This window comes from Crocodylus siamensis, chromosome 2, assembly GCF_052110815.1.
Source record: "Crocodylus siamensis isolate JL-2025a chromosome 2, ASM5211081v1, whole genome shotgun sequence".
NCBI lineage: Eukaryota > Metazoa > Chordata > Crocodylia > Crocodylidae > Crocodylus > Crocodylus siamensis.
This window is the reverse complement of record NC_143396.1, coordinates 220694356-220709609: the sequence shown is the minus strand read 5'-3', so window position 1 is coordinate 220709609 and position 15254 is coordinate 220694356. Positions and strand designations below refer to the sequence as shown.

The 15254-nt window shown below is 43.3% G+C and overlaps 1 protein-coding gene across 1 annotated transcript in view; it reads left to right on the top strand.

Moving 5' to 3' along the window:
- MYBPC3 (myosin binding protein C3) overlaps positions 1 to 15254 on the top strand; it is a 108602-nt gene that overhangs the window by 8253 nt on the left and 85095 nt on the right. The window contains exons 2-5 of the mRNA XM_090033128.1: positions 12194 to 12460; positions 14366 to 14485; positions 14759 to 14845; positions 14994 to 15142. Coding sequence (XP_089889254.1) covers positions 12194 to 12460; positions 14366 to 14485; positions 14759 to 14845; positions 14994 to 15142 — 623 coding nt within the window. The remainder of the gene's footprint in view (positions 1 to 12193; positions 12461 to 14365; positions 14486 to 14758; positions 14846 to 14993; positions 15143 to 15254) is intronic.

The following is a 15254-nucleotide window of genomic DNA, read 5'->3' as shown; positions in this document are numbered from 1 at the left end:
CCTCTGCACTGCTGAGAGGGGAGTTCCCCAGCCTGTAGGTATGGTGCTGGTTCTTCCTCGCACAGGTGCAGCACCTTGCACTTGTCGGTGTTGAATCCTATCCTATTCTCATCCACCCACCCTTGTAACCTGTCTAGGTCTGATTGTAGCTTATTCCTTCCTTCTAGCATGCCCACATCCCCACACATCTCAGAGTCATCAGCAAATTTGAACAGGGTGCTTTTTACCCCCTCGTCCAAATCACTGATGAAGATGTTGAACAGTGCGGGCCCGAGGACTGAGCCCTGCAGAACCCCACTGCCCACATCCCTCCAGGACGAAAATGACCCGTCCACTACCACTCTCTGGGTGCAGCCCTCCAGCCAGTTGGCGACCCATTTGACTGTGTGAGTGTCAACACCACAGTCCCTCAGTTTTTTAACTTCTGGAATAAAAAATTAATGTCTGTTCACTCAGTTATAGGTTAAATCTATGCAGTGTAGACTAATCTGCAAAGATTGAATCAATTCAGCCTCAGGCTTTTTGGCTCTGTACTTAATCCAGCAGACTAGGCATTATCACTTTTGTGAGCAACACAGCAGGGAAGTTTAAGGAGTTTTCTGAAGGAGAATAATGAGTTAGGTTTCTAGATGGTAAGAGGAAGCTTTTTCCGAGCATAAGAAGCATCATGGGAGAAAGCCTAAAGCTGCTTGTTTGAAAACTAGGTGATGGAGGTTGACAGCAGAATCCTTAACTCATGGTTTGATAGAGGAAAAAAAGAAAATAATTCTTTGGACCTTAAAAATGTATTTCTTGTAAAATCCGTCTTGCAGTTTATGTGTTTAGTACTTTTCAATTTCCTGCTTGAAAAGATTATTCCCTAAATTACTATCAGAAGTAAACTTTGTAGCCTAACTACTAGCCAGGATCAGTTGGTCATCAGGATCCCATGTGGCTAAATTCTACCAATAAGATCATGAATATATAGAATGGTTCATGCTGCCAATACTGCCTCCAGATATTTGGGACTCCCGGAGGAGACAGTATAGCTGTTGCCAGGAACAGCAGGCAGGAAACAGAGGAGACACAAGAAAAGGCTTCTTAAGATTACATACACATGCTCCATGCTTCTGTTCCTTAGTGTGGGAGTTTTATGCCTGGCATCATTGCCAAATTTTTGCAGCTCTCTGTGTGACATTTTATGCAAGATTTCAGATGATTATCTTACATAATCACACACAGAGTGTATATAACCATAAACATTGGTTTGCAAGTATGATGGAGAGTGACAAAATGACTAGAGGCCTGAAAAACAGGATTTCTAAGGAAAGGCTGAAAAACTAGGATTATTTGGTCTGGAGAAGAGAAGACTGTGGAAGGATCTGATAACAGTATTCAAATACCTGAATGGCAAACATAAAGATGATGGAGACAGTCTTTTCTGTAGCTGTGGGGGACAGGAATAGAAGCAATAACCTCAAACTGCAGCAGAGGCAATTTAGGTTGGAGATTAGAAAGAACTGTCTGACTATGAGACTATTAAGCATTGGAACAGGCTGTCTAGAGAAGCCGTGGAATCTCCATCCCTGGAAATTTTCAAGAACAGGTTAGACAGACACTTGACTGGGATGGTTTAGTCAAGAATGAGCCTGCTGTGAGTGGGGGGCTGGACTAGATGACTTTATGAGGTTTCTAGTCCTACTTTCCTATGATCTTATAAGGAGAAAAAAGGAGATAAAAAGGGCCCATGTAGAGCTGAAAGCAGGGAGTCAGAGCAATAAAAGGTAATAAAATAAGTCACAGGTAGTGCAGTTGCAGAAAAGGGGACAGGTCAGTATAGGTCATGTTACTCCATTAACTGTATCCTCTTATCAACATCCAATCCCGATGTTTTCCTCCAGCTGCTTTTGCTACTACAATCAATCCCTCTTCAGTAGTTGTCACCCCTCTCCCCTTCAGCAGCTTCTTTCACCCATGGCTTTCAGTAGTTCATGTTTTCCCTTTTCCCCACCCCAGTACTTGGGGTAAGGAGGCAATATCCTTCCCCCTCTGAGACTCAGTAGGGATGAGAATGAGAGGGGGAGGTAGAAAGTAGTGTGAAGGGGAGACAAAAGCCACCTGACTGCTTGTTCAGCTGGTGTCATGACTGTGATTGCTTGTGGCTACCAGTCTGAACTGCAGCTCACAGCCCCCCTGTTCTGTCCAGAATCCATACAGAAAGTAGGATGTGGTCTGAGTTACAGGAATCCCTAAGAAACAACTTGCATATCTGAGAGTTAAAATGAGATGTATAATATATGTAGGTCTGCTGTAGTAGTGGTGAGTGTCAAAGGTAAGAGGGGAAAAAATTTGAGCTTGGTGATGGAAATTTGGAGCCTAAAAAGATGTGTTTATGTGGGAAACGACACTGGAAGATGGGAAGTATCAAAGGAGAGGGACTTCTGAGCTGAGAGTGTGGCTTTGACATGTCAAGAGGTAAAGAATAGGCAAAAAAAGAGATTCTTAGCATGTGTATACATAAAGGGGGAGAGGGTTTTGCTGGTAGGGCTTAAGGAAGTTTTGAACTAGGAAGGGAATTGGATAGGGGCTAGGGACAGAAGTTACACATAAACTGATTTAAGTGATCAGAAACTAGTTTAAACCTGTAACAAAACAGAAGCTCAGTGTTCAAACTGATTTAAGATAAACCTGGTTCAGTGTAGTATCAGATTTAACAGATTTGGGTCAAGCTGGTTTACAGAACTTCTATCCCAGACACCTTCCTGTTTTAAGTTAAATCAGAGTCCTCCAGCATCCCAACATTTTGCAGCCATGGGCTGTGCTGTGCTGTGTGCTTCAGAGAGCAGGGCTGGCCCCACCCCTCTGCTCCCTAGCTGGAGCATTGAGGGCTGACTGACAAGGGGGTGGGGGAAGCCTGGCTGGGGATACAGCCCAGTCTGCAGTTGGGGTGGAGTGGGGCAACTGCCCCACCCTGGCAGACTCCAGCTGGGGGCTGGGGCCAGGGAGGGAGGTTAAACACCCCTTCCCCTGTTCAAATGTACTGCTGGCTGTGACTGTGGACTACAAATCCCAGAGACACCTGGAAGCAGGAAACGGAAGTGATGAGAAACCCTGAAGAGTCCTACTGCTGTAAGTCTGGACTGCAAATCCCAGAGACCAGGGGGGCAACAGGAAAAGGAAGGGAACACACAGGCAGAGAGATGAGCTCTATCACTCCCTGGCTTCTGGCCTAAGCCACTGCAGGCATGTGGCTGCATTTTCTGAATCAAATGTTCACCTCTGTTTCAATTTAATCTCTGCATTTTAGAGATTCAGAATTGATTCAGCCTCAGGGTTTTTGACTGTCTTTACTTAGCCAGGATGGGTAAGATTGAGTGCAGGAGAGACCAGAATCATTAGTCAATTGGTATGAGTGTGCAGGTATAACAAGGGGAGAAATTAGGATAACACCTATCCTAGATGTGAAGTGGATGAAACTAACTGAGAACACCAAGTCAGAGAATTCAGTACTGTTTTTTTCCCACTCTACCTATTCCTGTCAGTTATTCCAGTTTTTCTTGCTGAAGGGGAAGAGCATGGAAGACAAGAATGTTCCTATTTAATTTATACCACCAGCAATTTCTCTTAGCCCCACCAAAGCCCTTTTCTGTGAGATGTTCCATTTCTTCCTGTGCACATATGAGCAGCCCACTGGCTCTGACCCCCACATGCAGGGAAATGATCCTCGAATCTTCAGGTCTCAAGGAAGTAATCTTACAAATCTAGCTTCTCAGGTGAGCTTTTAAACCTAACACCATCTCCATTTACATCAAATGGGAATTGGATTGCTTCTTTGGCAGAAAGCTGTGGATACAGAGATAGTTGCTGTTAAACTCCCACACACATATTCAGATCCCTAAGGAGTTAAGAAAAGGAAAAGGAGTCTGATATAGCGATGAAAAGAAATATCTGTCTGAATATAGTCCTGGCCAACAGTTTGTTTCTGTTGAGTCATCTTGTGTAAATATAAGAAACTTAATCCTCTTGCAGAGTTTCTAGAAGAGAGACCTACTGCCAGAGATGCACGTCCTGAAACATTGCTATTTGTAGGCTGGAATCCTTACAGGCCACATTGTTGTTAAGTAATTAATATATTTATGGACTCTCTTGTAGTTAAACAGATGGTTGATGATGTTGGCACTTAGTAATAAAAATATTTCTCTGAGTCTTTATCTTCAGAGCTATGGGGACAGGAGCCAGGTAATAGATACTACAGCGGTTGTGTCCAGTGCTGACTTGGCTCATTGTGTAGCAGTCTAGCACTCTTCAGACTCTCTCTGAGTTCTGTTTGTGGAGCCTGCTGTTTGAAATAACTGTGCAATGATCCATAGTACCCTTTTGAGTATCAGGCTGTTATGTCTTCTGCAGTACAATACTGCATCAGAGGATAAGCACATGATGTTGGGCATCCAAGTAGGAAGGATCATATTCCATGCCAGGATATACATGCTTTCAAGTTTGACCTAAGAACCAATTAAAATAATACGAATAGGACAGGATCCCCAAAGAAAATTAGATCCCCAAAGAAGCATGCTCAAGTTTTCATCTGTTCGTGGAAGTAGAAATTCTTAAGAATTACAATGGAAATTCAGTGAAACCTACTATAGTCAAAACTGGAAAACAGTTTCCTTTTTTATCAAGTTGATAACATGTAAAAACAGAAAGACAAACCACATTTCAGACTTCCCTAATAACAAAAGGAGGGAAAATTCAATGTAAACCCCATTTTAAAAAATGCTTGCAAGTCATCTGTAATTTATTATGGTTTGTAGATCAGTTAGCAATCCTTTGAAAAAAAGATGCAAATCATTATTATTCTACAACAGTTTTGGTCAAATTCTTTGCTGTGCAACTCCACTATTTACATTATGTCAGCAAAGAATCTGGGATGTTTCCAGATATTGCAAAATGGACAGAAGGCATTATTTGCAAGGGATCAGCTATAATAAGTAATGCACATGCTTGAATATGCATACAACCTAAACTTCTTCTTTACATACCCGTCTGCTTATATTTAAAAATAGTATAAAATTTTTAAAGGTAATTCTCAGATTTATTGTGGTCTTTTGGACAAGCTAATGTACTAATATTCACTTGCCCAAATGAAAAAGGAACAAAAGATATGCAAAAAGTGGAGATAATTCAACATGCAATGGAATTATGAAGAATTTATAAACACATGATACAGCAAGGTCAATTACAATGGTTTAGTAAAAGGTAGTCAAAGTATGACCCAGAATCAACAAATGATAGATATTTCACTAGTGCCAAAATATATACAAAAAGTTCTAACTTTGAATCAAAGAACACCACAAATTTCTAAATAAATGTTAAGGATACCATTGAATTGAAGTTGTTTCAATAAAATTAGATCCTCAAGAAGACTAAAACAGGCAAGGGTCTAGATAAGGACATACTCTAAGTATGGGTTTGTGGGTGAACCAAAATTAATCATCAGTTGCTATACATGTTCAATCTCGTCTTAATCACTTTTTTAAAAATTAATTCTCAACTTTGTCCAAAACAGTTCATCTAAGTGAGGCATCGTGTAAACAAAACATTTTGATTTATCATATATTAACTGTCATAGAGTCATAGACTGTAAGGCTGGAAGGGACCTCAGAAGATCATCCGGTCTAGACCCCTGCACTAGGCAGAAAAGACAGATGGGTCAGGTGACCCCAGTTAAGATGACTATCCAGTCTCCTCTTGAAGATTTCCAGGATAGGTGATTGCACAGCCTCTGGGAGGGAGCTTATTCTACAGTCTGAACACCCTAACTGTGAAGAAGTTTCTTCCTAATGTTGAGCCTAAAAAGGTCTTCCAGGAGTTTGTGGCCCTTACTCCTGATTCTCCCCAAGGGAACCCTGGTGAACAGTTGTTCACCAAGCCCCTGATATACTCCCCTAACATAGGGGTAAACTGCTACCAAGTCCCCTCTCAGCCTTCTCTTTTTTCAGGCTGAAGTGCCCCATGTCCCTCAGCCTTTCCTCATATTCAAGCCTCTAATCATATCGGTAGCTCTTCTCTGGACTCTCTCAAGTTTTACCACATCACTGTTAAAGTGCGGCACCCAGAACTGGAACTGTGTATCTGAATACAGGCTAACATCCACATTTCCTTTATCTGGAAGAAATGTATAAGGGTCACTATTAGAGCAGTGTTACCTCTCCCACAGAATTATTGCATACTGGTTGTATCAAAGACAAAATAGAAAGACTAAGGGAACTGTGGATTTATTCTGGTACAGTAGGAAGTGGGCATTAGGGCTAAGTCCAGAGAGTTAAAAACTCCAAGGCTGAATCAGTTCAGTCTTTGCAAGTTAGTCTACGTTGTATAAATTGAACTGATAAGCAAGTGAACAGCCATTCACTTTAGATTCCAGAAATGCAACCACATGCCTGCAGTGGCACAGGCCAGAAGCCAGGGGATGCCAGAGCACACCTCCCTGCTCCACTGGAGCAAACAGCTTGGGCCAAGGCTAGCCTGCCCACCCTTCAAGGGAAGGTTTGTGGGGAAGGTGCAAAGCATCCAAGGATGCTTGGGGACTGTGAGTTAACTTGAATCTGGATGGGATCTGGAACAGAAATTCATTAAACTGATTTAATCTAAATCAATTAAGTCTGATACTAGATCCAGGTTTATCTTAAACCAATTTTTGCCATTTTGAAAGCAGTTTTGTGCACTGAATTTCTATTGCCTTACAGATTTGAACTGGTTTCCAGTCACTTATACTGGTTTATATATAATTTCTGTCCCTAGTCTAGATGTACCATTTGCACTCTGGTATGGTAGGAGGACTAGATCCTGGAGTAGATGGGCCTGGTTTGTTCTGTATGAAGATTCCTATATTCATTTTTTTAATTGCTGATATTTTCCAGCTAACCAAAGTAGAATTTCCAAATAGTAAGCAACAGTAATCACATTTTATGTGAGAAATTTAAGCCTGAAAGAAGCCACTACTTAAATATCTGTTTGTTCTTTTAAACCCTAGCATGTCAAAAAGTTCTTAGAAGATAATTGTGTGTTAAATACATGTACATAGAGGGATAGTTAATTGCATTTATTTCATTTTGTTACAAAATGATAACAAAAGTTCTAGAGTCACCATTTTGAGACAAGGAAATTTCTGGTTATTTAAATCCTTGGTATGTGCTTTTTGGGTGTGTCCACACATGCAGGCACATGCGCTTGCAGCAGCTCAAATCGGAGCAGCACAAATTTGTGCCAGAGATTTTTGCCTCAGCACACATGCCTGAACATGCACTTTGTTGTGGGGCAAGTTGTGCCACCTGAGGCAAACTGGCCCCACCCAGCTCCTCTCGTATCTACAGCCAGGGGGAGCTGAATGAAGGCTAGGGCCAGTACCTGTGCTGCCTCCGGCAGTATAAAAAGCTGCCCTAGTGAGCAGCTTAGGGCTACTTGGTCTCAAGAGCTTCTGAGGCATGGCCAGTTGCCATATGGGAGATACTAGCCCCCCATGCCAGCTGGACTGCTGCAGCAGCCCTGACCTAGAGCGGCCCCTGTACCCTCTACCCACTGTAGCAGTCTGGCAATGGGGGCTGCTGCCCGGCTGTGACCTGCTGCCACCTGCAACAGCACCTGCCCCCTTGGACCTGCAGCCCCATGTCTGCACATCTGCCCAAACTGGACTGAGACCACATGGATGCCTGGGCTGTGGCATGGCACTGTAGCAGAGCCATTTGCACCTTTGGGCCAGCCGCCAGTGGGCTATGGCTGCACAGTTGGCTTTTGTGCAGCACTGCTGCCATGTGTGCCCCCACCCTGCCATCTGGGCAGCTATCACCTAGAAGATGTTCTCAGTGTGGTGGCCTGCTTTGAACTGTCAAAGCATGTCCTCCTGGCCCCAAATGGCCAGGAGGTCAGCTACCTCATCTGCTCTCCAGCTGGGTCCTAAGTGCCAGCCCTGAGCAGGCTCCTCTTCCTAGTGTTCCCTATTTAAAAACTGCAAATTCTCTGATAAAAAATCTCAAATTTACTCTTTTAAATACCCCAAAATCCATGTTGTTCCACAATTCAAACAAAAGACTATTAGATGTGTGTGTGTATATATATACATAGAGAGAGAGAGAGAGAGAGAGAGCAAGCACAGAGATTGATCAGTTGGGTAATGTTTTATTGATATATTTACAATGTTAAAGCAGTTTGGAAGCCTACCAGTGCCTCTATCATCATAATAAAATAATTTCTAACTATCTCTATGCTTTGATGTTTGCTTTTGGTTTTCTTATCATGGAAAAATCAGGGTTCCACCAGGATGTGGGGACTGTTGCCCCTGCAGCCACAGCTCCTGCCAGCAGGTCTCATCTATCTGGCAGCTGGGCACACTGGGTGTGTGATGGGAGGATGTGGGGTTTGCAGGAGGGGGGTGGGAAGGGGTGTGGGGGGATGTGGGGTGTGTGGGTGGGTATGGGGGGATGTAGGTAGGTGGGGCTGTGGGTGAACATGGGGGTGGTGTGGAGTATGTGGGTAGGTGTGAGGGGGGATGTAGGGTTTGTGGAGGGATCTGATGGGGGGCCTCCACATGCCTCCCCCCACCCCCTGTGGTGCACAGCCCCCAGTGCTGGTAGCAACAGCCAGCTAGGCCATAGGCCTGCAGCCATGCATCACCTCCTGAGCCACATGGAGAACAGGCCTGGCCTGACCCAGCCCGCTCCACTCTGCCAACACATGCCTTTGGACAGGAGCCACATGTGGTGTCAGGAGCCTTCCTTGTCCTGTCCAAAGGTGCACACTAGCAGGGTGGCCTCAGTCAGGGTGGACTGGGCCTGTTCTCCAAGTACAGACTGCAGAACCCAGGCTGCCAGCACAACGGGCAGGGGGGTGGAGCATGTGGTGGCCCTCCCTCAAAATTGCCCACAAACCCCATACCCACCCACATACCGTAGATCCCCGCCACACCCCACAACTCTCCACACACCCCACATCCCCCCCACACACCCACCCACATGGCCCACCAGAACTACACAGCCTCCCCACCCCAGGTCCCTGCTTACTCAGGATAGTACCTGGCGCCAAGCCACAGCCTTGCACCGCTCCTGTTTGCCCCACACACTGAGGCAGCATGCTAGCGCAGCAGAAGCACCATAGAGATGCTCTGGCCATATGCCAAAGCATTGCTGGAGGACCCAGCATCCACTTGCCTCAGGGAACACTACAAGACCATTCCTTGTGTTTTTTTTTTTCCAGGTGGGGTTTTTTGGGGGTTTTTTGTTGATACCTGGGAATCCAGGTATCAAATTCAGAGCCTGCACTGCAAATATGCAGCATGCAGAACATTTTTTAGTTCTTAGCATACCTCTTACAGCATCTCAAACCAGTTGTGCACTCATCTAGATGTGCCCTTTGAGATCAAAGAAATGGCTCACTCAGCTATTTGTATGGCATAGTAATTAGACTGAGTACTGGTGCCTGCCAGACTTCACCTCAAAGCCACCAGTTATAACTACTAGCTAAGAGCTTAGGTGCATGCTTTCAAAAGTATGTATATGCCTAAGATCTCTTTAAGTGCATTGTTCCCATTGAAATCAGTGGGTATCTTTTATACATGCTCCAGAGTGGAAGGAGGGGGCTTTAATTAGAGTAACTCTAAGACCTGCTCCCATCAAAGCACCCAAAGCATCATGTATATTTAGCGTCCTGTGCTTCAAAATGGCAGCAGGGGTGCTTTAAGCCTTGTTTGATAAGCTTTTAAGTGTGTCCACCACCATTTTGAAGCATGGGGGCACTAAATACATGTGACATGGAGACTGTTGGAGTATGCTAATTAGCATGCATTGGAGCAGACACCCGGCACATGTGTAGGTACCCAGTGAGTCAAGCACTTCAGTACCATTGTAGATCTGGTCTTTCATCACTTGTGAAAATTTATGCTTAAAATGACTTTCACCCCCAAATTGATCATGCAGTGCATTAATAACTACATAGACAGGAATCAAAAAATGAAATTAAGCTGCCTAAACCTAACTCAGGTTTTGTCTCATGTAAGCATTTGCGCAGGTAGATGGAGGTAATTAAGTCTGGGTAGAGCTGGTGACATTGGGTGGGGTTGGCAGGTGTGCAGGTCAGGAGGGTAAAAATAGCCTGGTCAGGGGGTAAACATTCCACAGTAGGGCTGTGCAAAATGGCACCATTCCATTTTGACTTGCGTTTTGACATTTCGACAGAACACCATTTTGTTTCAAATTTTGTTTTGATTCAAAACTGCTGTTCCATTTCATTTAATTGAAACAGTTTCGCTGTTTCAACACTTTCAATATTTCACCCATAGGCTATAATTGGGAAGCTTAAAACAACCTATAACTTTGTCATTTCTAGCCTGATTTGGATGAAACTTGCAGGAACAGTAGCCCCTTCTGAGGGCATGAAGCCTGCTAAGTTTCAAGGAGATAGGTGCATGGGTTTCAGGGAAACTGCACCTCAAGCTGTGACAAGCAAAACTCATGACATGGGTAACACTGTGTGTGTGTGTTAAGGCTCAGCAAGGTGAAAACTGTAGGCATGCTAGCTCCTGCTGAGGCCATGAAGCCTGGCAGCTTTCAAGGAGATAGGTGCAGGGGCTTCTGGGTTCTGGGGCCCTGCACCTCTGGCTGCTGACAGGCAAAACTTGTGACATGGGTGCTTGTGGGACTGTGTCTGTCTTGGGGCACAGGCGAGTGAAAACTGCAGGCCTGCTAGGCCCTGCTGTGGCCACACAGCCTGCTGGCTGTCAAGGAGATAGGTGCAGGGGAAGTCTGGGTTCTGGGGCCTTGCAACTCTAGCTGCTGACAGGCAAAAAACTCATGACATGGGTGGGTGACACTATGTGTGTTAAGGTGCGCCCTCACTCAACTGACACCAATGCAGAAAGCAGGGCAGTTCAAACAATGCAGCCTTTTATGCAGTTTTTCCATCCCTCCCCGAGAGCACTGGGATTGGAAGGGACCTCAGGAAAGGATGACAGGCACTGGCCAGCTACACAGTCAATAATGAGAGTACTCCTTCCCCCTCCCTCTCCTTACTTTAGTTTCTGTTTCCCTGCAGGCAAGGCCAGCTTGAGGTTCAAAACTTGAAACGTTTCGAAAATTTCAAAACGTTTCAACTCGTCTCATTTTGTTTCAAGGCTGTTTCGAAATTCTCTGTTTCATTTCAATTTTGCTGTTTCAAGCTCAAAATGAGTCGAAACAGCATCGAAACAAAACTGTCGGTGAAATTTCAAACAGCCCTACTCCACAGCCTCACGGCTGTGAAGAGTGGCTGGACTTCCTAGTGCTGGGGCTGTGCTGGGGATGCATGTAAGCATTCATTAGGCCAGGGTAACCCTTATCTGCCGAGAACTAACTTTAGATCTGGTTCATCATTTCTGGGGTTACCTAAGCTCTGTGAATGCTTGCACAACCAGCAATTTAGATCACCCGAAGTTTGGTTAGGGCAATCTAAATGTAACACTTATATATGCCCCCACAGTACAATCAATTTAATAGCAACATTATGAAAAAAAACAGGGGCCATGTCTACACAAGATGCTAACCATGCAGATGTTACTGCACAGTCATTTAGAACTTGTATAAATAAGTATAAACAAGTACTAAATGACCGTGCAGTAACTGGAATTACTGTGCAGTTGTGCTGAGGAACAGCTTTTTTGTGATGCTTACTGCACAGTAGCTTGTGACTATTGCACAATAGTGTCACATCGCGCTTTCTGCCATGCAACGCTACTGCGCAGTAGTCTTGGGCTACTGTACACTCAGTATCTTGTGTAGACACAGCTAGGATCTAAATCAATCCTGTATCTAAATGAAACTATGGAAAATCAAAATGGACAGCTTCATATGTAAGTGCATTAGAAGAATTAGAGAATTAGGGAATCATCATAGCAGCAATGTTAGTTTGACTGGAGAAGGAGGAGGATACAGTTTTTCTGACCTCCTCAGGGTACTGCAATTGGGAACATCTTCAAACCATTCCAGCTTAATCTGCCACTCCATGTATAATAGCGTAGAAAAGATTTGATACTTCAGTGACAAATAGTCAGTAAAAAGTCTGATATTCCCAAACTTTTCTGTGGAAATTGACAGGAAGTAGGTAAGGACACGGAGAGCTATCATAACCACAAAACGTGATTCTAACAATGACAACAACAGAAGTAAATGCTTCCCTTCTCTCTTTTTAGTTTCTGCGTTTACCAAGAAGCCAAAGACAACAGAGGCAACAACAGGAGGTTCAGCTATCTTTGAGGCAGAGACAGAAAAAGCTGGCATCAAGGTGAAGTGGCAGCGAGCTGGTGCTGAAATTACTGAAAGCAAGAAATATATCATCAAGTCTGAGGGGAACAAGCATTCATTGACTATCAATAACATTGAAAAAGATGATGATGTGACATATGCTGTAATTGCAGGGAGTTCCAAGGTCAAATTTGAGCTCAAGGTCAAAGAACCAGGTACAGTGCCTCTAAGATCACTATATTTTCTTAGCACTGCCAACCATATCTTCAAAAATCATGAGCTAGGCCCATGAAAATGATACTTAAAATCATGAGATTTTAAAATTAATAGGTGTTATTTTATTTTGATTTGCTGTCTGGTTTCTTAGGGTGTCTTTACACGTGCTTCAGGAGTTGCAGGGATGGGGAGAGGGGAATGCTTTAATTAGAGCAGTTACACTGCCATTTTGAAGTGTGGGGATGCTGATACACAAGACACAGAGGCTCGCTGGAGCACAGTAATTACCATGATCCAGCAGACTCGATTAATTGCTGTAATTACAGTGCATTGGAGCAGCCTCTGGGCTCATGTACATGCATCCTTAGTTTTTATGGTTCATATCTTCAAGGTTTTTCCTGCAACCCTGAAAGCTAGAAATGAAATAGTTAAATAAAAACTGAGATTCTCCCATGATTCCAGAATGTGGAGTTTTAAGAAACAGGAAATATAGCAAAACTTTTATAAAATCTCTAAGAGTTAACAAGTTATTTCAAATGTGTTGTAGATATAGATAAAAGAAGTTAATGTGTTCCCTTTAATTAGCCTGCAAGCCACTGGCTAAAGGCTCAGGCTTCAAGAGGAACTCTGCAGGAACAGTGAGTAATTTACATATTATCATAGGCATTTCTGTGTCACCAGTGTATCTGGGTGCATGACACTAGCTTAGACTGGAAGTGGAAAAATCTCTCAGATATAGGCAGCTAATATCCTGTGACATCTTATTACAACAATACTTTAATAGGATAGATGGGGAAAGCAGTGAAAAGAAACTAAGATCAGTGATTCTAAATGCATTTTGAACTTTCCTCACCCCTCTCCTTTACCCCAAGTTCACAAATCTCTGTCAAAATCTGTACCTCCTTCTCTGTCCACACTGTTGCAAGGCCTTAGCTCAGACCAGATTTTTTCTCCTACCACTGTTCATTTTGCTAACAGTAACGTGGCCTTTGTGAGGTCTTCTGACAGTCTTAAAGACACTTTTAGGCATTTTTAGCAGTGTGCCTTCTCTGTAGAGATAACCTGTTCCAGATAAAAACAGAGTGGATGACTGGTTTTACGCTACTTAGGCCTCTGTAGATAATAACTAAATTTCATCTTGCACCTCACCAGCAGCCAGAGATCTGTAATGTGATCTTGCTGACTTCCTCACTTTGGAAGTGAACAGCTGTGTATTAACCAGCTAACGTTTTCTGATGGTATCTGAAGTCAGTCCCAGGTAGAGCTTGTTATAGCAGCCATGCTTACAAATAACAAAGACACAGAAGCAGTAGGGTAGAAGTGTTCTTGTAGCCATGATGGTCCAGGGAATATGCAAGAATCAAGGGATTTTTGGTCATACCTTTTATTAGATCAACTGTATAGTTGGGAGAGATGCTAGGCAAGCTTTTGGGCACAAAATGCCTTTCCTTAGGTCTGAGAAAGAATCAGATACATTCTAAGCTAAATATAAATATTACGTTAATAAGTTAAAAAAAATCTTAGGCACAGGCTAATTGTTTATCAAAGATCATATCAAACAAAATTGTGTTTTTCATCCTAACTTTTACTTACACCACAGAAGACAAAGGATAGAAAAGCATTAAACAAATTATCTGTAAAATTCTTCCTGTCAAAACTGTTGTTTAAAATGTCAGATACCAGCTCTTTGATCAGCAGAGTTCCATGCTTAAGATACGAAGGGATGCCTGCTCCTGCAGTGTTACAAGTAGAGTAGAATGACAGAGAAGTCCCTTTTTAAGCTGTACAAGAAAATAGCTGATCCCTGTGCACTTCTTAATGTTCAGTATTGGAAGGTATAACTTTCTCAGGTATAGCCAATAATAACAGGGCTTTCTCTAACCTTGCTTTGCCTTTCTTTCCAGAAAAGTCTGAAGCAGTCCTTCCTACTGAAGCTTCTTCTGCCTCAGCTGTCTTAGACACAGAGTCTGCTCCAACTGTTACAGGTTCACCTCCACCACCAACAGACAGCATCCAGAAATCAGGTGAAAAGAACTGATGGTGGGGCGAACCTTAGTTCATGCACTGAAAGAAAGAATAGGAACAGGTTATCCCAACAGCCATGGTATAGGGAACAGTAGCTGAACAAGTGGTAGACCTCACTGAAGTGGGAAAAGAAGCCTCAAGGAAACAGAAAATGTCTGAGTGGAGAAGAATGATGTGAGAAACACTGAACCAATGTAAAGGATTCTCTGCACAGGTTAGGAGAGAGGCAAAAGTGGAAAGCAATAGTTAATAATATCACATTTTTATTTCAGTTCCAACTAGTGAAATTCAGCCAGAACTACCTCTGGATCCTATTGGGCTCTTTGTGACCCGGCCTCAAGATGGAGAAGTGTCTGTTGGTAAGTACATGGTCTGACCCAACTAATATTGTAAACTGCACCTACTATGTGAATCTATATTTATCTTGTCACATATCATATAATAGCAGTGCTGTAACAGAAATACTAAACATCACTTAGAGCCTCATCTTAAAACCCTTCTTTGTAGGTGGAAACATCACATTTACTGCCATTGTGGCAGGTGCCAGCCTACTGAAGAAGCCATCAGTAAAATGGTTCAAAGGAAAATGGATGGATCTGGGAAACAAAGTGGGGACCCATCTCCAGCTTCATGACCACTATGATAGAAACAACAAGGTACAACCAGCATACATCCTGAGGACTTAGACAAAACAGAGGCAATAAACAAATACCATCACTCTTCGTGCCCATGAGGAAACGATAAAGGATTTGAAAGATAAAGACTTAG